Source organism: Chaetodon trifascialis, chromosome 8 (genome assembly GCF_039877785.1).
Source record: "Chaetodon trifascialis isolate fChaTrf1 chromosome 8, fChaTrf1.hap1, whole genome shotgun sequence".
Classification (NCBI taxonomy): Eukaryota; Metazoa; Chordata; class Actinopteri; order Chaetodontiformes; family Chaetodontidae; genus Chaetodon; species Chaetodon trifascialis.
In genome coordinates, this window is record NC_092063.1 from 17,740,693 (window position 1) to 17,762,812 (window position 22,120).

The 22,120-nt window shown below is 41.3% G+C and overlaps 3 protein-coding genes across 6 annotated transcripts in view; 1 reads left to right on the forward strand and 2 right to left on the reverse strand.

Moving 5' to 3' along the window:
• Positions 1-122: 122 nt before the first annotated feature.
• On the reverse strand, positions 123-9,456 carry nmnat1 (nicotinamide nucleotide adenylyltransferase 1). The gene is made up of 8 exons (XM_070969175.1): positions 9,241-9,456; positions 7,114-7,297; positions 4,663-4,787; positions 3,383-3,779; positions 1,190-1,290; positions 740-918; positions 365-466; positions 123-253 (listed from the first exon to the last, which is right to left on the reverse strand). Exons 1-8 carry the CDS (start codon positions 9,353-9,355, stop codon positions 194-196), a joined length of 1,263 nt encoding a protein of 420 aa, XP_070825276.1. The 5' UTR covers positions 9,356-9,456; the 3' UTR covers positions 123-193.
• Positions 9,457-9,888: 432 nt separating this feature from the next.
• Positions 9,889-12,162, forward strand: lzic (leucine zipper and CTNNBIP1 domain containing). The gene is made up of 7 exons (XM_070968798.1): positions 9,889-10,106; positions 10,418-10,543; positions 10,708-10,843; positions 10,984-11,082; positions 11,220-11,315; positions 11,573-11,654; positions 11,743-12,162. Exons 2-7 carry the CDS (start codon positions 10,443-10,445, stop codon positions 11,796-11,798), a joined length of 570 nt encoding a protein of 189 aa, XP_070824899.1. The 5' UTR covers positions 9,889-10,106; positions 10,418-10,442; the 3' UTR covers positions 11,799-12,162.
• Positions 12,163-13,553: 1,391 nt separating this feature from the next.
• Positions 13,554-22,120, reverse strand: part of clstn1 (calsyntenin 1) — a 34,893-nt gene continuing 26,326 nt past the window's right edge. For all 4 annotated transcript variants that reach the window (XM_070968793.1, XM_070968794.1, XM_070968796.1 and 1 more), the window contains 6 exons: positions 21,043-21,287; positions 19,128-19,298; positions 18,735-18,880; positions 18,464-18,599; positions 17,490-17,674; positions 13,554-16,944 (listed from right to left, as the gene is read on the reverse strand). In XM_070968793.1, coding sequence (XP_070824894.1) covers positions 16,750-16,944; positions 17,490-17,674; positions 18,464-18,599; positions 18,735-18,880; positions 19,128-19,298; positions 21,043-21,287 — 1,078 coding nt within the window. In that variant the 3' untranslated portion in view covers positions 13,554-16,749. The remainder of the gene's footprint in view (positions 16,945-17,489; positions 17,675-18,463; positions 18,600-18,734; positions 18,881-19,127; positions 19,299-21,042; positions 21,288-22,120) is intronic.

Sequence of the window (22,120 nt, forward strand, 5' to 3'; positions counted from 1 at the left end):
AGTAATGCAGTGGTGCCATCTAGTGGTCTTCGTCCATATCCCGACAAGACAAATACCTGAGGTCACACTGCATACAGACAACACAGCAAACTCCACTTTCAGTGTGATTTTGTTCATCAGGGTTAGGGTGGAGGAAGTACTATATAATGATTTAATCACACAGTAACGTCTCCAGAAATACTTTCATTCCTCTTCACTCATTGACTTTCTTCTTAAAAACCTGCTTGCAGACTTCTCCTTCACAGTACAGCTCCTGAGGAGGTAACAGGTCATAGAGATATTTAATTAATCTAATGTTAAATCAGTATAGTTTGTGCATTATGAGGAACAAATATGATTAAATTGTTCATATTCTCGTTCTTACCAGATGTAGCTTGTCCTCTTCAATCCAGTGAGCCCAGCCCCGGTTTTTCTTCTCTCCAGTCTGTTCACACACCAGTTTATTCCCCTCCCAAGTCACCAGTGACTGCACAGATGACGAAGAAGAAGATGGAGAGTAAGTCAAGTTTTTTCTAGCCTGATATCACAACGTATGTTTGAAAGGGCTGCACGTAAAACAATGAACGTTGGCAAAATATAGAACCTGAAATAAAGCAGATGTAAAACTTTCTAAACTGTACATTCATATCTGGATACAATTGAACAAAAAAACTATCTACCATCTACAAAACACTTGCAATCATTATGCTTATTCTCACTTTTAACACACAATTGGCTGCCATCAGCCGCTCATCTTCACCTTGACATGTCTGTTGTCCAGTCCCTGGGTGAACTCCTCAAACTCCTCACCCACTCTGAAGGAGATGGTGTAGTTTCGGAAGGTGCTGGCCGTTTTGATGTGCAGCTGGTCCCCCTGGTGCTCAATCACCTTCCTCTGCTTCAGCTTCAGAGCAATCTTTCGTAAGCACGGGCTGATACCTGGAACAGCAGACGAGTGTTTAACAGAGATCCAATCTGGTGAAGAAACTCACCCAGAGGATACAAACACATTCTCTGCGTCGCCATAAACAGCACTGCTACGAAATCACAGCCAAATTCTTCCTCCTCCAAAATATTTATTACAGTCCTGTTGTATGATGTTATATCTGCAGGCATTTAGAGCACAGTTTAAGTCAGAGCAATAGAAATGCAGAGATCTCAGGTTATTTGTCATAACGTTGTTTGATTAAAACATGCTGCAAAGACTTACCCAGTGCAATCATGTAGCCCTCCAAGTTGACGTTGCTGGTTATGTCCCATGTACCACAGAGGCTGGCTGGCATTTTGGTGACGTGTTTTTCTCCCCTCCTTCTGAGATGTGTGGGTGAATAAAATGTGATCCTCAAACTGCCAGGCTCATGAGGGGTTCAGCAAAGAGACTGCTGTTTGGTGCGAAACCTGCAGGTATAAAGGTAAGTGTGCCCTTAGCTCATTCGCTGTCACCTTTTGAACAGGTGAGGATGAGGGAGGTGCTCTCATCAGCGCCACTGTGTGTAGAAGGGAAGCCAAACTGGTCAGACTGGTCAGTTCACTGACTAATAAACCCATAAAAAAATTTCCCCCTGCAGTCACATTAATTGCACACACATGCCAGTAAACACACAAAGAGTAAGAGGAAGGTTAATAATGATCCTTCATGTTTGGTCATTTCTTCCTTTATCTGATCACATTATAGAAGCAGTGGATAGATTTGCATCCATCCATCCATCCATCCATCCATCCATCCATCCATCCATCCATCCATCCATCCATCCATCCATCCATCCATCCATCCATCCATTTTCTATGCCAATTATCCCTTTCGGGGTCACGGGGGGGCCGGAGCCTATCTCAGCTGGATAGATTTGCATATAGTGTAAATAAACACTTCAACCATTAAAGAAATGGTTTCCCAAATATGATTTTTATTGAGGTTAATAATGTCTGTCTTATAATTCAGTTGAGTGAATCGAAACCTCAAAACAAACTGGAGTCACACACCTGCTGTTTTCATGAAGACGACCTAAGTCAAAATGACACACCTTTCTGTGCAAGGAGGAAATAAGACTGACGTTGGTAGGTGCCCTGGCATGCAGTTTGAAAGGAATTGATGCAACTCCAGTTCAGAAGAAAATAAGAAACATGGAGCTTTTCCAAACATTACAATTCTCTTTGTACCATCAGCTAAGCAGAGAGCAGGTCAAAGCTGCAAGATGTAATGCAGGAAAACTTTGTCAGGGCTGTTTTCCATCCAACACTCTACATGTGCATGAACTGTGTTCCAGGCATCTGACGCAGACATTAAGTATTTAACAACACACGCATGACTTTGTGATGTAATGAGCCATAAACTGAACCAGTGACTTTGCATTCGGCCTTTAAGTCTGAATGATAAATTCAGCTTTTTAATGTAATCAAATACCATTACTCCAACATTAAAAGTAAAGGAATTAGGCACCAATTTTGAGACTAATGTGACTTAACGTAATCAGTTATACTTTCTTTTCAGCACACTGCTTTCACAATGAGTCATTCTTTTAGGCTGTACTTTGTTATTGCAGCTATTATCTAACGTCAGTGATGATTACCAGAAAGAAAAGTTGACCTCCGCCCGGACAAACAGCATTTTAATCAAACAGGCTAGGTGTCAATTTGGCACCTCCTTCACTGAGGATGTTAGGAGTTTCTTATCTGTGAGACAACAGTATCTGAACAGCAATGAAAAGCTCCCAGGATGAAAAGCACAAGCGTGTTTATTTCACTTCCAATCAACACATATCACATGGTCATTTTCAAATCTCTAGCCCTACGTAAACATGTTTACAGCGCATTGCTTGCTTTTGTCCCGAGGAAGTGCATGGAAATGTGAGGAGTTGAGAGACCATGCTGAAGCAACTGGGGAAAAAATTTGGAGTAATTAAAGCGATTTGTTCCTGATCACATTTCGTATAATTTCCAAACAGACTGCATGCTGACTATTTCACACAAAAAACAGTGAACCCCTAGTTCAACAACCACAAACAAGAAATATTTCTAGAAATGTCCTTCATCTTAAACTGCTGCTCAGCTAAATTTGTGTTTGACTACTGTAAGTTTACACACACACACACACACACACACACACACACACACACACACACACACACACACACACACACACACACACACACAAGCTAGTTTATAGCAAAATGACACAATTTACTGAATCACTTCACTTAGAAAAGTCTGTGCAGGTTTATCGTCATAAAAAACACACATCCATTATGAACAAGACTGAGTTTTAAAAGACTATTCTGTATGGTAGGCACTGGTGGAAGCTCAAATAACCTGAATTGTGTCTAAATTTTAATGCAAAGTAAACACACAGCACTCAGTGCAGACAGCCTCTGTTGCACCTGCAACAGCACCAGCAGATTTTCTTCATTTTGAGGAGGCGCCAGTGTATCTCTGAAGGGGTGCGAGAACCACGTCTGCATTTTTCTGCTCGCTCTCCGCACTATAGAGGCTGTGCTCCTGTATGTAATGGACCACAGCGTCTGGCAGGAGGTACCTGATGCTCCGACCTCGACGCATCGCCCGGCGCACGAGAGTTGCTGAGATCTCGTTGGTCACCCATTCGTGGACCACATGGATGTTCTTGCGGTACTTCCACAGCATGTCGGATTGGTGGATGAACTTGTAGGGGTCGTTCCCACAGCGGGTGATGCAGACCACACCGTAGCAGCCCACAATCTCAGCGATATCTTCCTGCTTCCACATATTGGGGATCCCAAAGGACTCGAGAACATCAGCCCCACACAGTAACATTAGCTGAGAGCTGCCTGAGCATGAAGAGAGAAAAGAGTTTTATCATTCTAACTCTCATTTGTATGAGAAAGTGCTTTAAAGAGAAAAGAACAAACAATAAAAACAAAGGCAAATGCAAATAAAACCAGACAAACAATGAGATAATCAAACACAGGACATTAAAAATAAAAGTAAAAAGGAAAGGTGTATATAAAATTGCAAGAATGGAAAGATAAAACCACAAGAAACGCATGAAGTCTTTATAAAAGCTTTCTTACAAAAGAATGATGTAACAAAGATGACGTTACAGGTGTCGCATGTCGCCTCTAATCTCAGTGTTTAGTGTAGTTATGATGGTCATTGTTTTCTGTGAGCACACCATGCTGTGAAACCTCTTCAGCTAGATTTACTGTTGCAACCAACAAATGTTCTGCAGACGCATTTAAAAACATATTGTAATAAACTGTCAACAATAGCTGATCTTATTGCAGACCCTTGGCACACGAATAGCACAGTGTGCACTTCCCCTGCTCGTGCATTTTATCCTGTGCAGTTTCATGCCAGAGATTTGCACACTTCAATTCATTGTCAACACTGTGAAGAATGTTGTAAGACCAAGCGTGAAACTTGGCTGCTATGGGCGCTGTTTGTGTCACTGAGGCTCATCTCTTGCTGTCTGACACCTTGCCAGTCTTTACAGTAGGTGGTGTGATTGGGTGTTACCCACCACACAACACCACACTGCACCTTTAAACCATTGTCTCCTATTATGAGTTCAACTGAATACAGTAAATCGTGAATACAGTGGGAGTAGGATCAGACTAGTTGTCTGTCTGGAATCAGGGACTGGAAAAAGGAGGAGGCAGAAAGAAGACTTAGAGAACAATACATAAGTTACACACTCGTGCGTCGGCCTACCTCTGCCTTTGTGATTCGATGAACCCTCAAAATCATCCTCCTTTATACGTCTCTTTTTTGCATACTTCACGGTGTCCACATCGTCGCTGTTGTGCTCTGCTGCATGCAGTTCATCAGAGTGATGCCTGAGTGGATGCAGACAAGATGAACAGAGCATCAGAAGATCAGAGTTTTTGACATATCAACACTTAAGGTCATATCTTCAACATATTGGTCTGTATCCAGCCTTGTGCAAACTACATTTTTAATCAACATAGGTTTGGCCTAACACTTTCCTTTGTTCAGAACTCTTTTCTGCCTTGTGAGTCTGCAGTTTGGATACTTTTTCTGATTTTACTTTTACCATCAACATCAAATAATGTAACTTTTTAAATGATCAGTTAATAAAATTATAGTTCAGTGATATGTTTTGGTAATATCTCAGCTTTTCACTATTCTGCAGATCTCAATGCGTGATTTGCTGAAAGATTCGAATCCACAACACCAACATTAAAAAGCAGCTGTGTGTCTTTGCCAGCGATGCTTTCAGTGTGTTAATCTGAACTTGTTCAGTTCCTTTTACAATATATAGTTCCTTTTTTACAATCTGGAACTGTCTTGCCACATTGTGGTAGAAAACGGTCAACAGTGTCAAACACACCAAATGATTTTTTACAAAGCTATTTACAAAAAACGTATTACAATGAAGACAGAATTCAGAAATTTAAAAAATAATCGAAAAATAGCAATAGCAAAAGACAATTCTGCAATGTATCAACGGCATTCTCATTTGTTGGGCCATAATGAGCAATAATATCACATGTCAAGCCTGAAGTTTGATTTTAAACCTGAACTCTAAACACGTGGGACGATGGATCGAGAGCCAGATCACTCTTTTCTATTGCTGTAAACACGAAGATCTCCCCCAGAGTAAGAGAAAGCTTCAAGAAGGAGTGAAGGGAAACCCTGTGTGACTCTAAGCATAAAGAGCTTTGTGGTCCTGAGTAGAAACTGCAAGGGTTTTACAGGTTCGTCACCGTATTGAACAATTGAGGAAAGAGATTAAACAAGAACAATGGGATAACATTCTACTAGAAGTATTTTTGGATGCATTTGTTTCAGGCCCAGGCCAAAAAAACATCTCAAAACTCTATAAAGGTTTGCAACAAATGAAGGGCAGCTCATTGCATGTAAAGCAGAAATGGGAGAGGGAAGGAAATCTAGCTTTAAGCGAAGAAGATTGGGAATATTTGTGTGAGATACAATGGAAAACTTCAAACTCAATATTATGGAGAGAGTTTTGTTGGAAAACCCTCATCAGATTTTTTATCACTCCAGTTCAAAAAAGACATTATACCAATTCATGCAAATCATTATCACATATTTTGGTCTTGTGTAATATTGTTGCCTTTCTGGCGGGAGATCTACGACATTTTGAAAAAAGTGTTTCAGAGAGATATTACTTTTGAGTTTGTGTCATTATGTTTAGGAGTTTTACCATCAGAAAATGTATCCTCTAATGACAAATACCTATTTCAGATACTAAGTGCTGCTTCTAGAAAAGCTATAACAAGAAAGTGGCTAAAACTAGAAAAACCTTCAGTAGACGAATGGTTTGACATCATTTATAACATCTTCAAGATGGAAAGAATTACTTTTGCTATAAGATTAAAACAGGATCTGTTTTTGAGAAGATGGGGAAGATGGATTAGATATGTCACTCCGGTCCGTCCATCCTTTGTATAGATCTTATATCCTTCTCCTTTCTTCATCTATGTTTTTCCTTTTCAACCCTTATGCATCAGTATATTTAGTTCATTTTATTTTTTGGTATAACAGATGTGCACCCCAGCATTCTTGTTCTAAGCCAAAGGAGTTATGTTCTTAATTTTTGTATGTAATTGATTTCATCTGTGGTGTGATTGAGAGAGGACCAATCATCCCTAACTGTATATCTTGTGCAATTGTGGATGTCTTGCTGGATGAATCTGTTGTAATGTACAGACAATAGGAGGTGATTGGTGAATTGTTAACCATGAAAATCATAATAAAAACAGAATTGAAAAAAAAAAAGAAACTGCAAGGGTTTGAATGCACGGTATGCATCACATAAGAATTACTCCATGTCTCGAGAGTTCACCTAATGTCACTCAGGCACTATCATTTGTAACACCACCATTCATTACTCACACTTAGCTCATGTCAGATCATGAACCGCTAGAGGGGCTGCTTGTAAACTACTATCCTAACAGTCATCACTATCTAATGTGGTTACGTGTAGGTGTATTCATGAATGGGTGGCCTGAGGTGTAGTCAACGAAACAGCAAGAACAGACAGGTCTGACAGGTAATGTCTTAGATTATTTGGCAGACATCCTTACACTTATAATAACAACCCAAGACAAAACATCACGAGTCTTGCCTCTAGCAAGAACTGACACAGTGACTAATGAGACGAGGATAATCACCTACCGAACAACTTTAGCTGTCTCCAACCACTCCGGCTGCAAGGTCTCCCAGGAATCTACTGTGATCCAGTCTGAGTTCTCTGTGGCCAGTCGGGCCATCTCCAGCCGGTGGCAGGCCTCAATCAATCCCTTCTTCTTATAGGCATCACCCACTGGTGAAATGATGCCTTTCACCACCTGGTACTGACCTGAGATATTTAAAATGCTGTGTTAACAGATGGGTTACAGTAAGAGCTAAAAATAACTGACTTAAAAAAGTGTGTTCAGTCAAATTCCAATTTAACTGATCTTCTTGCCTCCAGTACAATCTAGCAGAGGTAAAATATGACTAAGTACAATAATCAAGTGCTGTACCTGGGCACAGTTTTTTTCCATTTTCTGCTACTTAATACTTTCAGAGGAAAGATTTAACATGAAAACATATGATCAGTTTGTAAAACACGGTGCATTGTTACAGTTCAAACTACTAATTACATAGTTCAAATAAGCATGACCAGCTACAGTATTCTGTTCTTACACATGTATGAATCAGTAATAATATGATTACATATTATACATGATTACTGCTCTGCTGCATAATGAGTGCCTCTCTTTTTAAGTACATGTTGCTGCTAATAATTATGTACTTTTTAAAATTAATGAATGCAGGCAGTACTGTAAAGGATGAAGTGGAGTATTTCCACATTGCCGCATTGCTATATTTACTATATTTATCTAACCATGAAGAGGGCTGTGCTCAGGTTTGAGACATCAGCCTCAACTCGACCAGTAGAGTTGAATTAAATGTCATTTGTAGTGCTCCAGCATTAAAATGCTTTAGTTTCTGGACATACAGGTCATTGCTGAACTTCTCAGAGGTATTTTTTTCAATGCTGTGAGCAGCACAAAAAAAATGACATTCACCTCAATTATACTGGGTTGGACACAAAAGTAAAAACTATCTGCATAGCTTGACAGTCATTCATTAATTCAGCCTTCATTTAAATTCTCAAAACATCACTGAGGGCATTTCCAATGATGTTGAGAGTAGAGCTAAAACAGAATAAATACGCACATTTTATACAGCTGGATTCAAGAGTGGAGTAGTTAATGATGGCTGAAGTGTGTGCAGCACAAAAGCTAAAAGCAGTTTTTCCAAATTCAGTGTTAACACATGACACCAATCACTTGAACGGGTCAGATAATGACTACATTATATTTTTTAATTAAGGAAGTGATGTATGATGGTTTGTTGCCATTAAGGGCTTTATAAATAAACAGGAACCAATGCCTGTCAAGTCTTACTTTTACATATGTCCATCCACCATTTAAGACAAGTTGAAATTATGAGTAGAATAACTGTCACCAGTAATGTACCTTAGGGTGGAGTGATAAGCTGAATTTAGGGGTTTAAGACTGGGGGCAGAGACGTGTCTATAGACAGCATCAGCATAATCCAAAACAAATAAGGAGACAGCAACAGTTATCCATGTCTTCCTGTGCATAGGAAAATTAGCTCTCCCTCTGTACAAATATGCATTTTCTGGTCAAAGCTTCCTGACAAGTATGACAACGTGTAATTTGAGAGAAAGATTTTGATCCAGTGAGAAACCATTCAGTGTGGTAATATACAACCCATTGTCCACAATATCGCTGGCTCTCGAGAATAACACACAATTAATCTTGCTTGCATTCAGGATTAATGTCAAACTAAAAAATGCTTCTTGCAATTCATCAAAGTTGTTGTAGGATTTCATTGGCTGAATGTGAAGTATTAGCAAAGCAATACATTTGTTATAAATGATGTATTATTGTTAATATAAATTGTGAACAAGGTAGGATCCAATACTGAACCTCGTGGAACCTCCTTTGACACTGGTAAAAATACAGAGCGATCATTTCCCAAAATCACACATAGCTGTCCGAGACACATCGTCCTGAAACCATGTACAGGAGTTGGATTCAAAACCAATATCACACATGTAGGAACAGAGCGTTTGTAAAATATTTTTCAACAGCAGATACAATACCATCTGTAACAAAAGTAAGAGAAGGGGATCATTTAGTTCAGCTCTGAAACCAGACTGCTGTGACCCACTTAAAAAGGAAGACAGAAGAGAAGAGAAGCATAATTCTGAGAAGGTCACTCAACCTGTGTCTTCCAGATGATCTCGAGCCAGTTCAAACATCCTCAGATGCATGTTGGTGATGGGGTTGAAGGAGCCGCAGGCCAGCAGGACCACTCTGGTTACAGCCTGACCCTCCATGCCTCATGCTGGGGCTGGGTTTACACTGCAGCGGCAAATGTGTTGAAGAAAACACGCAATGTGGTCACTAATCTTGATTTGTTTTCGAGTTTCACATGTAAATAAAAAAATTGGCTCTCTGGCCTCTGGGATGGAGAGCTTTGTATCCGCTCTGAGGTTACCAGAGTGAATGACAAGGAGCTACAAACGTAAAGAAAAACCAAACCATATGGTATGTTAACTTAATGTGAGGTCAGCGCCGTCATTACCTTAAACAGGGTTGCTAACGTTAGCTTGGCCTTTAACCAGCCAACGCGAGCTTGTTACTAAACTCAACGTACAGGTTGTTCAACAGACAGAACAAAAATACAAAGCTGAGCTTGGGCAACAAACTGGTCGTTTACTAAAAAGTCAAATAACGGATATACTCCTTGTTGTACCTGAGGAAGAAGCACCGGCAGCTAGTTGCCATAGGATGCGTTGCCCCCTCCTACAAGGCCGGTGCTAAGATCGAGAAATCTGATTGGACAGACGCGACCAGGAAGCAGAGAGCCGCACCCACACTCGCGAGTTACGTTCACAATCACAAATCTCCAAACCCACAAACGGCTCGATAAACACTAAATACTAAGTAACCGTATTTGAAAGTAGTTATTTTTCGCGCAGTTATGACTCAGTTACTCAGATAGTTTTAATGCACACCCAGCAGGCTGACAGAACCATTTAATTTATCGCTCGACTGATTTTGTACAACTGTTTACAAAGAGTCCCGGTGAGATGTTTTCTTTTAGCACGCTAGCTAGCTAGCTAGCTAGCTATTCAGCTAACGCTAACTAAACAACCTTCACAGATAGCAGGGCGTGATCCTCCAGCAAATATATTCATCCACAAGTTTATCACCAAAACTGTGTTGTCGCTAGATGCTGAACAGTTTTGTCGTAACAGTAGCGCCTACAGTGCCATTCGGATGCAGTCTAAATAGCATGTTAGGTTGACGCTAAGTTCGTCGCGCACGCTATGGCGTAAATGCACAGTGAAACTTACTTCTGTCGACTATTTTATTCTGTTTTTCGTTGACCATAGGCTGGCAATACGATTTTAAAGAAAGATGGCCTCTCGCGGGAAATCAGAAACTGGGAAACTGAGGCAAAATATGGAAGAGCAACTTGACAGACTGATGCAGCAGCTTCAGGATCTGGAGGAATGCAGGTGCACGATAGATAAATTCATTAAATCGACGTGTGTAGAGGCTCTTCACTGAACGATCGAACAACTGTTACAGCTGTAGTGATTAGTAGAGTAGTGTAATCGCGATCTATGTCCATGTTCTGTATGTAACTGTTAGTTTCTCAACCTTTCTTATTTTATTCCAGAGAAGAACTGGATGAGGAAGAGTATGAGGAGACCAAAAAGGAAACCTTGGAGCAACTGAGTGAATTCAATGATTCCCTGAAGAAGATCATGACCGGAGACATGACGCTTGTGGATGAACTGAGTGGAATGCAGCTGGTGTGGACAATCAGTGGATAATGTGCAATGACTGTGTATTCAGGGTGTCTTGGAGAAGTGATCGATGACAGAACAAGGCACTTAAAATAAATGGTTTGTGAAATGTTCCTATTTTTTCCAATGTTTTTTGTCTTCAATAGGCAATCCAGGCTGCCATCAGCCAAGCATTCAAAACCCCAGAGGTGATCCGGCTTTTTGCCAAGAAGCAGCCAGGGCAGCTGAGGACCAGACTAGCAGAGGTTTGCTCTGCCACAATAAGGATATTGTTTATGTTTGTTTAATGCACACAGCTGTAGAGCACATGCTTAATCCAGCTGCTCAGTCGCTTTGAAAAAAAATTGAAAATTGTCCAACTTGTGTGTGACATTCTGCACAGATGGACCGAGATGTCATAGTGGGGAAACTGTCTCGGGATGTGTACACACAGCAGAAAATGGAAATCCTCACAGCCCTGAGAAAACTTGGAGAGAAGGTGAGGAAGACTCACAGCAGAGATGGCTTGCTTGTTTGTTTTTTCCCACGGGTTCATGGATGATTCAGAGGCTTGTCCTCATGAGTCCACACACACACTCTCAAAGCTGCACTGACTCGTTTTACTCATTTAAGTGCCACACGGCTGACAGACCTGTTGCTTCAACAGGTCTCAATCTGATTTCAGAATTCACTGTGACAGTCTAAACATGCTACGATCAAAGCTTGAATTAACAGCATTATTTTTGTGTCTGACAGCTCACTCCAGAGGATGAGACTTTTCTCTCTGAAAATGCTACAGCGACTCTGAGCCAGTTTGAAAAAGTGACTGCAAACTCAGGTGAGAAGAAAGATGCGATTCCACTGGAACATTTAATCAAACACGTCACTGGATGAACATTCATATTTGTTTTGTTTTTCTCTTTCAGGCTCCGAAGACAAAATTATGGCTTTAGCGAGCTCTGGTGTCAAAACCAAGGCTTAGTCATTCTACAGACTTTAACCCCGTGTCTTTGTTATTACTAAGTAAGAAATGTGCCAATCTGTCATTGATCTTGTAAATAATCAGTGCACTTTTAGGTGCTGCTGTAGATGCTAACACTTTTTAACAGTATTGTTTTATACCCCGCAACTTTTGTAAATGTCTTTTATTTGTCCAGATTGGTGTGTAAGTGTATTATAGGTACGAGCATGTGATTTGGTAACTATAAAGACATGTACATGAATGTGAAGGACAGTCAAGGCAGTTCAAGAGAAATGCTCTGTTGTGACTGTGTCGATCTGTCTTAAAACCTGAAAATTCAACATGTTTGTTTTTAAGATATTCATTTCCTGTATGGGTGCTGCAACGAGTCAACGTGTGTTTTTATTTTAACTCAATTGAGCAAGTGTCTACAGGGATTTGATTTGGACAAAATAACAGAAATACTACAGGGAAGTCAACTTTGAAATAACTTAATTACACTACAAAGACAGAACCACAAGTCAGTGTGTATGCAGTATACGTACGTCATGTAAGGTATGCACATAGACAGTGACCTCTTTCACTATGGGTTTTTAGAGCCATCAGACAACATATACATTCAAATAGTCAATACCTAAACCACAGGTATGTCAGCCACACAGGGTTTATAATTAAATGACTCAAACATGACTAACAACACATGCAAAATATAACATTGACAAAGAGGGACAGCAGTAAGAAGTCAGAGCTCTGTGACAGGAGTAGATCAGGAGCAGAATAGTTATTAAAATGATTCCTGCTATTTCCAGTTTAATGTTTTGTTAGCTTCCTAAAGCTCATATTTAGAAGCTGACTGCCGTTTGGAGACTGCATTTATCCAGTGCAAATGTAGCATTAAAATGCTTGAAGAGGTGAAGCGAGCACCAATCTGGACAGACAAAATATGATCAGAAGAGTCTTTGACCAGTTTTCCTGCAGCGTGATTAGAAATCCACTGCATGGATTAGATGCCATCTGTTAAACATTGTGGAGGGTCTTGTGATTGTTTGTGCAGCGTCTCATGAGAGTGATTCAGTTTGATTAATAGTCTGTGTGGATGTTTAACAGCCAAGGAACACAAGGTCACTCTGCAGCACCAGATGCAGCCTGCGTCGTCGTTCATGGTGTCTCGCTGTGATAAAGGCCTGAGAGCTACGACCAAAAAAAATGAACAGGATGAAATAACACCTTCCAACACCTCTTCAATCACCAGACATAAGAGTGATTAAGATGCTTTTGAGAACATACTGGAGGGCAGAAATGAATCAGTTTTTCACCTCCATTACTTCTAAAAGAACTTAAGAGTGTCATCGTGAAAATGGGGTCTGTTCAGCTCACATTGAGGACTGCACCATTTTAGGTTCTGGGTATTTATGTGTTTCCATTATTTTGTCCACCCTCTACATTAATTATCAAGCATTTCAAACTCAGATGTTAACTGCAGTTGTAAATTTGGCATAATCAAGTTCAATATTGCATTTTATTTGATCATCAAGTTTAACATAACGTTCAGAGTGTGATTGATATTCAGCTTTGAGTAAAAAAAAAAAAAAAAAAATCAATAGTCTTTGTTTTATTTGTTTACATCTGAGTTTCATTTTCACCACCAGAGGACGCTAATGTTCAACATTTAGACCACAGCTGCACTACCTGGGGCGTGTACCTCCAGCACTGTGTGTACGGCAGTGATGCGTTCACAGTCTGAGACGACTGAAGAAAAACAAGAGCAGACAGATGTTATACCCCATCTCATCGTCCTTTATTTTGTTTACGAGCAAGCATCAACTTCACTACAATTTGCCTTTCAATTGGTAGAAAAGTGAGAGCAGCTCCAACAAGCACAAAGGAAGCATTCGGCCGTCCTGAAAACATTTTCACCTTCCGTTTTGAGCAAATTTTTGAAAAGAAAAGAAAAACAAAAAATATATATATCTGGACGTGTGAAACAGACAATCTGAGAATCAGTAGTGTATCACGTCTCCTTTCTCACTGCAGTCTCACAACCCCACATGGAACGTACACAAACTTGTGGTTCATGCAAAGTAAATTCCCCTTACATCTTAGTGTTATTACAGTATGGCTGCATTTCAGTTTGTTAGGCAGTGACATTCAATTCAACCAACTAACACCGAGCTCAGGGGCTGACCGGAAAGCATTCAACCCAGAAAACTGGAGATGGTGGAGTCACTGTGGAGACTTGACTGGAGAGTCAGTGTGCACGAATCAGTGACCCATGGTATTGTACTTTTTAAAATTGCAGATGAAATGTGAACATCAAGTGTTTGACATAATGAAAATGAGAATTTCGGAGTTGACAGGCTTATAACTCTGGTTCTTGTGAAATTCATGCTGCCCTCAAAATCATTTCTCAACAACTCAGGCAATAGGACACTGTTCATTATTTCCTTCCACTATACACAAATAGGTGAGTCAACAGTATACTCATGTATGCTGCCAAAGCAATTTCATAATGTACTGTACATCTTTTTAAAGGTGGATTCTGTCAATGATTTAGTACAATATCTATAGAAGATACAATATGGATCTAATTCCTCTACACATCAACATGGACACGTGACATCTACAGAATGTAAAACATTTTTCACTTCTGAGAAAACTAGCAGTGGACTATTGTTACAACAAACTGAAAGAAAATTCAATCCCCAGCTCTGTAAGAAATCTACAATGAACAAATACAAATAAAAAAAAAAATGCCACAAATAAAAGAGCACAGATGAGTGTTTCTGTTAGACCTGCTAATTGCGCTATGATCGGAAAAAGGCACTCCCATCTCAGCCGGCTCAGACCTGGCCCCCTTTTTATGAGTCCAAGTCATCATGGAGGGGAGACTGTTCGCTATGTTTCCACCACAGACCGCTTCAGAAACGTAAAGAGCAGCCTTGGATGCGTTTTAAAATTCAATTTTGGCCTCTGGAAATACACTCGCATGCAAAACATGAGACTCGCAATGCCGACATTTCTAACTCTGAGACATTCTGCTCACTTCAATGCCCCAAATCTGATCTGCTTTAATTAACGCAGGTTTGGGAAATGTAACCATTTTACTTGGTACCCAAAAACATGAGACAACACAACACAGTTAAGTGTGAAGGTACATTTGTGTCCGGTTTTGTGAAAGATATATACAACAGTGATGGACAACAGTGTCTGAGAGAAGATAGAGGTCGGACACATTTTCCCAATTGTCAATTGGATAAGCTTTATACTAATACCAGAAGGAAAAGAAGTTTACCAAATGTAAACAAATATCTTAGAACAACTCTACAGTACAGCTCCATGTACAATAAAATCTAGTGGTCTACTGCAAAAAAATATTTCATTTTAAGATTTAAACGAGAAGACGATTCATTTTTAAAGTGTTTTCTTATGGTAAACTATGCAGTCATACCCTCAGCTCTAGCTCTGAACTATGATAAAGACGGCGCTTAATTTTGCAATAGGAAACCAGTTTAAAAATGCATCTGTGTTCTGTCATTTCAGGTTAAATAGCCGTGCCACTGTAAATAAACCTGCAACAAAGCAATCCTGAAAAATACTTTCACTTCACTTCTCTCCCAGAAAAACAATGCCGGCAATTGCACTATTCAACCAGGCTCCACTAAAGCTCTGCTGTAAATCTGCTCTTTCAGTAGACTGAAGGGTTTTTTCCTTCCTACTTCTGTCAGCACAGCAGGGCTGGGATCCGGACGAAAAGGCTTCTAAAGCTGCTGAGGAAATCTCTCTACTAGTCCAAACACACTGGCAGAAATGTTAGTACCCATATTTCCAGATCAACAGCACGACGGTATCTGCTGGCCCTCTGTACCGTTTCCACACGGCATGTCGATTTGTACATTAGCATTTCTCTGAGTATGATTACCCTGAACAAAAAGAAAATCCCTTCTGTACAACAGTGAGATCTATTGGGAATGAAGCACACTGACGCCTGGAGTAGAGCGCTGCCACCTGTGCAAGCGAAGCAAAGCATGTATGAAGCTGAAACCATCCACCGGTCCTGCCTACGACAACGCAAAAGAAACGCTTTTCGTCTTTGAACGAAAAGAGAAGACAAAATGGACACCACTTTGTCGTGGAAACCTCTGCTTAACAGTCCTGGGTTTCTCGTCATGAAGCAGACATGTTTGTACAGGCATGATGGAACAGCTTTTGCGGAAATTTAGCGACATGCTACAGCCTCTGTGACACAAATATTCTACATTACGTACTGCGTCATATTAGATATTGGACCCCGTTGAGTAGGCCTTCACTAACAACATCGACTAATTACATGGTTTCTTCATATTTACAAAATCTTTAAAAAGCAATTTATTTCTCTACACATATGACTTCTCAAATATCCTCATGCACTAACAGAAGAAAACAAAAGAAAAGAAGAAAATGCGGTCTACTTGTTAAAAGCATCATTTTGTTTCACTGTGGACTACAAGTCAAGAAAAACTCAAGTCAAAGCTATACGTGAGTTCAGCGGCAAAATAATCTAAAAGCATTATGCAAAGAATATACATCGGGGAAAAAAAACCGTCTCCGTTTGAAAGCCTTACGTCTGAGAAAGAACAAAAAGTGCAGGGTTGGCTTCCTCACACAGTTCAAAACATAATGTAGGCCAAGTTTTCCTGGGAATTAAAATGTAATAAATAAAAAAATAAACAGTAAAAATCAGCAATCCGGTGATGACTACACTACACTGAGTACCACCACTAAGATAACAACAGGAAATCCTTGACCATATATACGCTGAAGGGAATTTTTCTTTTTTTCTTTTTTCTTACATCACGGCTCGTTGGACATGAAACTGTAGGGGGTGGGAGTGTGTGTGGAGCAGTGAGTGTGAGTTGGTGATGTGTGCGAGCTTGTGTTGAGTGTGTTGAGTGTGTGTGTGTGTGTGTGTGTGTGTGTGTGTGTGTGTGTTGTTCTAGTAGGTGAGGGTGGAGTCGTCCCATTCCAGCTGCTGCTGTCTGCTGGCCCCCTGCTGGTCCTCCGGCTCCCCGGCCTCCTCATCTTCGCTGCTCTCTGACTCAGCGCTCGTGATGTCATCTTCCTCCTCTCCATCCTCGCTCTCCTCCTCCTCTTCCTCCTCCTCCTCGCTGCTGTGCTGGTCCTCGTACGTCTGCGTTGAGAGACAGAGGGTGGCGTCGTTTGTGAGGAGTCGCTTTCTTAATTTAAACTACTCCTTCTTGTGTTTAAGCTTCATCTGTTTTTACACCGATACTAACTGACTTCAATTCAGTAATTTTCAAGATAAAATTTCTCTTTGGAGTTTTGGAAGGCAGAAATATTGCTCCTGCTTTCTCGGCTGGGGCACCAAAAAATGCTCTAAACCTGCATGAGGCCAGCTGGTTGCACGAAGACAATCTAAATATTGATATACAACCCTGATAAATGATTCTTTTATTCTAATTAGCGAGGTAAGACTTGCAGGCAGGCAGTCTCTACTCCATCCCCACAGGGCTGTCAATCATGACTGCTCAGATAAAACTAGGCCACAGTCGCAACATCACCCAGAGAGCATTAGCAGGTGAAAAGCTGTCTCGGCTGCAACCCGACCACATTTTGATGAGAATTTAAATTCTGTTCCACAGCTTTTCACTGACTAATCACCAGAAAAAAGCTCACCGACTTCGCCTGCCTGCTAATGCTCTCGTCTGTTTTTACCTCCATGGGGTTGACGGTGATGGTGAGGGCGGAGTCGTCCCAGTCCATCTCGTTCTCCTTGCCGTTCTCCTGGTCTCTCATGGTGCGCTGGTGTGCCGCTCGGATGCGGAACACGCCCAGGATGATCATAAACACCAGGAAGCTAACACACACCACAATGACAATGGTGGCGGCGCTGGGAACCACTGCAGGTGGAGCACACACACAAACAGGCACAAAATGACAGGTTAGATGTAAACTACGCTTGATTTGCACATGGTTTTATTGGCACATTACTACCTTGTTACAGCTTTATGTGGGGAGACACAGCTTCCACTGTCTGAGGGCATTTCAAGGGCTTCAGTTTCATGGTGTGCCAGCACTGATGTTAATGGCTTCTCAGTAACCTGGACATGTATACTCTGTGCTGCTCTAGGTGTGTGTCTTTCTTTAAATAGCTCTGCCTGTCTCCCGCTAACCTGCTCCACTTTACCCCTTTTAGCAGCAAAGGGCCTCTCTTGTGTGGTGGCAGGCTTAGCGAGCCTGACAGCCTGGAGGATTACTGAGGCCAGGAAATAAAAGGGTGTGCTCAGACCACCGCCTGTACAGATGTCACACACAGCACTCAAGAGTAATCCCTTAACTTGTGCCATTAAAAAAAAATTAAATGGGCAAACAACCAGTGGTTCCTACGTGCCCCACTTCTGGTTAATAGAATGTAATCCATCCCGAGCATTGCTTGCCATACCAGAGTACTTTTGTCTACAGCAACAGCCGTCAAGCAGATTATTGGTTTGATTAGGACGTTTGGTAACAATGATAACAATGAAGTAAAGTGTTATTATTCATTAAGCGCCTGCATTTTTATTTTTTGGGGGGCAAAAGGATAAAGCTGAAATTTTGATGATTATGATGCAAAGGACAATTGATTTTTTGTGTTTTGTATTGATTTTAAACCCCAATGTTTCACATGTCAGACTCCCGTGGTGCAGTACCTGAGGCCTGGTGAGCGTTGACCAGATTGTGACCTGACAGATCCACAGAGGCATGATGCACGGGGTTAATAAAGTTAGGCTGCACCATAGCATTGTTTGCATGCTCCACTGGACTGGCTGTGTGGATTACGTTCACCTGGAGAGAATAAAAACCACAAACACACATATATATGGTCACTCGAATGCTTTGTAACATCAGGGCACCACTTGTTCCGGTCTGTTGTGAATGCATTGCTGCTATGTGACGTAGCTGAAGGGTGCTCAGTCATACCTCGACCTTGAAGTCATTGCTGATGTAGCGACCGTTGAGTTCAGAGCAGACCAGCTTGAATTTCCTGTCAAAGAGAGCCTCTGTGTGCCAGTTCTTGTAACGGATAAGATGCAGGACCTGCTCGTAGTTGGCCATGGTGTTCACACCTGGAACACACAGAGAGGAGCTCGTGTCAAAAAGAAATCTGATCAGCAGCAGAAAGTGAGACAGTAGAGCTGACAGATTTGGTAAGTCTGACTCTGAATCACTCTGGTGTACATGTCCACGACATATAATTACATATTCTTATTTGTTTACATATGAGGACCCAGCGTTAAACAGATATCCAAGAGTTTTCTGCAAAGCTATCATAACATTATCAAAGAAACCGTGAAACAGCTCTGCACTCTGTACCGGTGATGACGAGGCCCAGGTTTGAGGAACTCATCTCCAGGCCATGCTGCTGCAGCTGGGCCATGTCCACCTCCAGGCTCTCATGCTCCCCGTCCAGTTCGTCTCCCACCACAGTCACTTCACACGTGTCCAGGTTGTGCATGATCTCTTCTGACACCACTGTCTCTTGGACTGAATGAACGATGGAGAAGAGAGGTTTAGAATGAAGAGCTGCAGGGGTCTTCACCAGTTCAGAAGTATCCACTGGGTCTGTAATGCCAGAGTTCACTGTTTGGGTTATTTCTGAACTGTTAAGAGTACTCTGACTTGACAAAATTGATGCTTTTTTTATTCCCCAGTCTACTTCCTCATTAGAAATAATTCAAAACGACACAACTCCTCCCTTACCTTGTTTTACTATTATCAGCATTATTTTTACAATATTGTGCATTTGTTATCTTTACTCTCCCATTTTTACTATTACCATTAGCATTATCATTATGTCATCTTTATAGAGGCTTATATCTTTGTAGATTTTTATCTGTTTTTTATCTTTTTATGTATTTCATCTGTCTTTCTAACTGTGTGTTGAGAAACTTGTACTGCAACAAAGCAATTTCCCCTTCTGAATCTGAAAACCTGGCACCTACATTACCCACAAGGCAACTTGGCAGCTGACGGTTGGGTCGTAGCCTCAGATGAAGATGTGGTCTGCAGATTCAAAATGACTGGCTACACTTCACATATACAAAGACTAATTAATGAGCAGCTCAAGTGCTTTAGAGAGCAATTCATGGATAAAGGTGCAAGGGTTAGAGGAGGAGGATGAAGAACTGAGTAAGCGTCCTAGATAACACAATATGGGACACCACAGTCTGATCGTTCACAAATTAGAAATGTTGGGCAATAGTACAGCCCAGCATGAGCTGCTCCACCCTCCACTGATAATACAACAGGTAGGCTTGTCTACTTTGTTACTGTGCCTCATGTACACAGTCAGCAGTGATAACTGTGATAACTTCATCAACTGCAGCAGGTTGACCCCAACATTGTTAAGAGCAAATATGTACCTGACTGTCAGGTACAGAAGTCTGTCTTCTGTTCTTAAGAATGAGAGGTGTGAAACATGGAAGACAGCTCAGAAACAATTCTATAACGAAAGGTATATCAACTAATGATTTTCATCTGACTGTATTTTAACAGCCCTGCTGAGGCGGCTTGTCTTCTCCAATTTGTTTTTGAAACGCATGAATATTTCATGCACACACACAGTTTGCACCTCTTGACTCTGTGGAAGCTCTCACTAATGATTCTTAGTCATGTACTATGGCATCTCATTTGTTGGTGGTGGAAGGTGAGGCAGGGTAATGCAGGTAATAGCAAGAGATCTCTGTAAGCCCTTTTGTCCCATATGGCCTGCTGTTCACCACAGGACATCGAATCACCCGGTATCTGTGTCAGCCTCAGTGCATGTCTATTGTCTGTCCTCGTCTTAGCTCATATACAAGCCTAACAGATGGCACTGCTGGTCACTGACCCCTCCCATAATGCAGTAAACAACTTATCTCTTTTCACCCTCCCTCTCTGTCCAATCCTGTCGTCCTGCAGACATAATCCTCACACTAAACCAGGTTCTGTACATCCTCACAGCTATTAACTGTACATTCAGTGTGTCTGCAGACCCGTTCAGTGTCTGAGGTGATTTAACCAAACCAATGGATGGAGCGTCACTGTATCGCACTGCCTCTGGAGCCACAAGAATATGATTACATATGTGGCCGTGTTTAAGTAGATATTCCATGTATATAACTCAGAGAATGAGCATGCTGTTAAGTGAACAACACAACTAATCCACTGAAAAATGGGTAAGCTGTACTTAAAGAATGCCTTACATTATCAGGAGTTCACGTCTGGATCATATGAGCATTTCTCTTACCCGTGGGGTCATCGTCAGCTCCTTCTGCTGCTTCAGACTCGGTGTCGGCCTCCACTTCACGGGTGATGGTGCTAACGATCCGTAGCTCGGGGAACAGCGTCACGCCTTCCTGGCTCTCGAATTCAGCGGCGCTGCGGGCAAAGTGGTCAATGCCACTCAGGCTGATCTTGGGCTCCTCAGGCTGCAGCACCATCACATAACCTTCAGCATCTGGCACTGTTACGCAGGACTCCTCATTGAAGCATCTGAGGGGAGATTTAAGTTTGAATACCTGGACACATGGATCTTTTGATTTATGCTGGTTTGTCCTCTGCCTTGACAGATGGAATCTAATTTATGTCCAACTGAGGCAGGGCGATGGGGAAAGACAAAACACTGAGATGGACTGTTACAGCTTCATAACAAACATGACAAATGAAGGCGAAAAGACGGAAGCCACCTGGACGTCAACAACAGCATGAAAGGGAAAGGAAACAAGGAATTCAGGGGGAACATCTAAATTTATAGCACCATGTAAGATTAAAACTCGAGGATCTCTAAAAGCTGTTTAATAGTTAAATTAGTCTGACAGAAAGGCCTGAGGAACATTTTTTTAAACTCCATTTAGTAGTAATTGTGTGCAGCTTTATGTCTCCCAGTTGGTCAAATGTGTAGTAAGTACTAATAAATACAAAGCTCTGCTCCAGAAAGGGAAGGAACATAAAAACACAGGAAGAGATTCTTGTCTTGCATTTGTAACTAAACGCTCTTAATGATGTGGAGAATAAGCGTACAAGGTAAATAAAAAAAAAAACGTCACTTTCCATTTCACTCTGACTGCATCTCCACATATAAACTGCTTCTTACAGTGCTTCCCTCCACATATTTACAAGTAATGGCACCGACAGTGCCACTGAGAGTTGGCGTCGCAGGTAGAAACTGAAGGTGGAAGGAAGATTCATCATTTGGTTTAATTGCTCAGTCAACACGGTGTTGATGTAGGCTGGTGCATATGCAGATAGGAACAAATGTTAAACTGCAACACTAACTGGACTGATCTTAGGAGTTGGCTCAGCAGAAACCTGAGTCTTAACATATT

Excerpts from the sequence above, each read along its gene's own strand:
- nmnat1 (XM_070969175.1), bottom strand. The coding sequence starts at position 9,355 with ATGGAGGGTCAGGCTGTAACCAGAGTGGTCCTGCTGGCCTGCGGCTCC. Across the intron at positions 3,780-4,662 it reads ATCGAATCACAAAGGCAGAG|GCAGCTCTCAGCTAATGTTA; the intron begins GTAGGCCGACGC and ends CTTCATGCTCAG. Across the intron at positions 919-1,189 it reads GGGCTACATGATTGCACTGG|GTATCAGCCCGTGCTTACGA; the intron begins GTAAGTCTTTGC and ends CTGCTGTTCCAG.
- lzic (XM_070968798.1), top strand. The coding sequence starts at position 10,443 with ATGGCCTCTCGCGGGAAATCAGAAACTGGGAAACTGAGGCAAAATATG. Across the intron at positions 10,844-10,983 it reads AACTGAGTGGAATGCAGCTG|GCAATCCAGGCTGCCATCAG; the intron begins GTGTGGACAATC and ends TGTCTTCAATAG. Across the intron at positions 11,316-11,572 it reads TGAGAAAACTTGGAGAGAAG|CTCACTCCAGAGGATGAGAC; the intron begins GTGAGGAAGACT and ends TGTGTCTGACAG.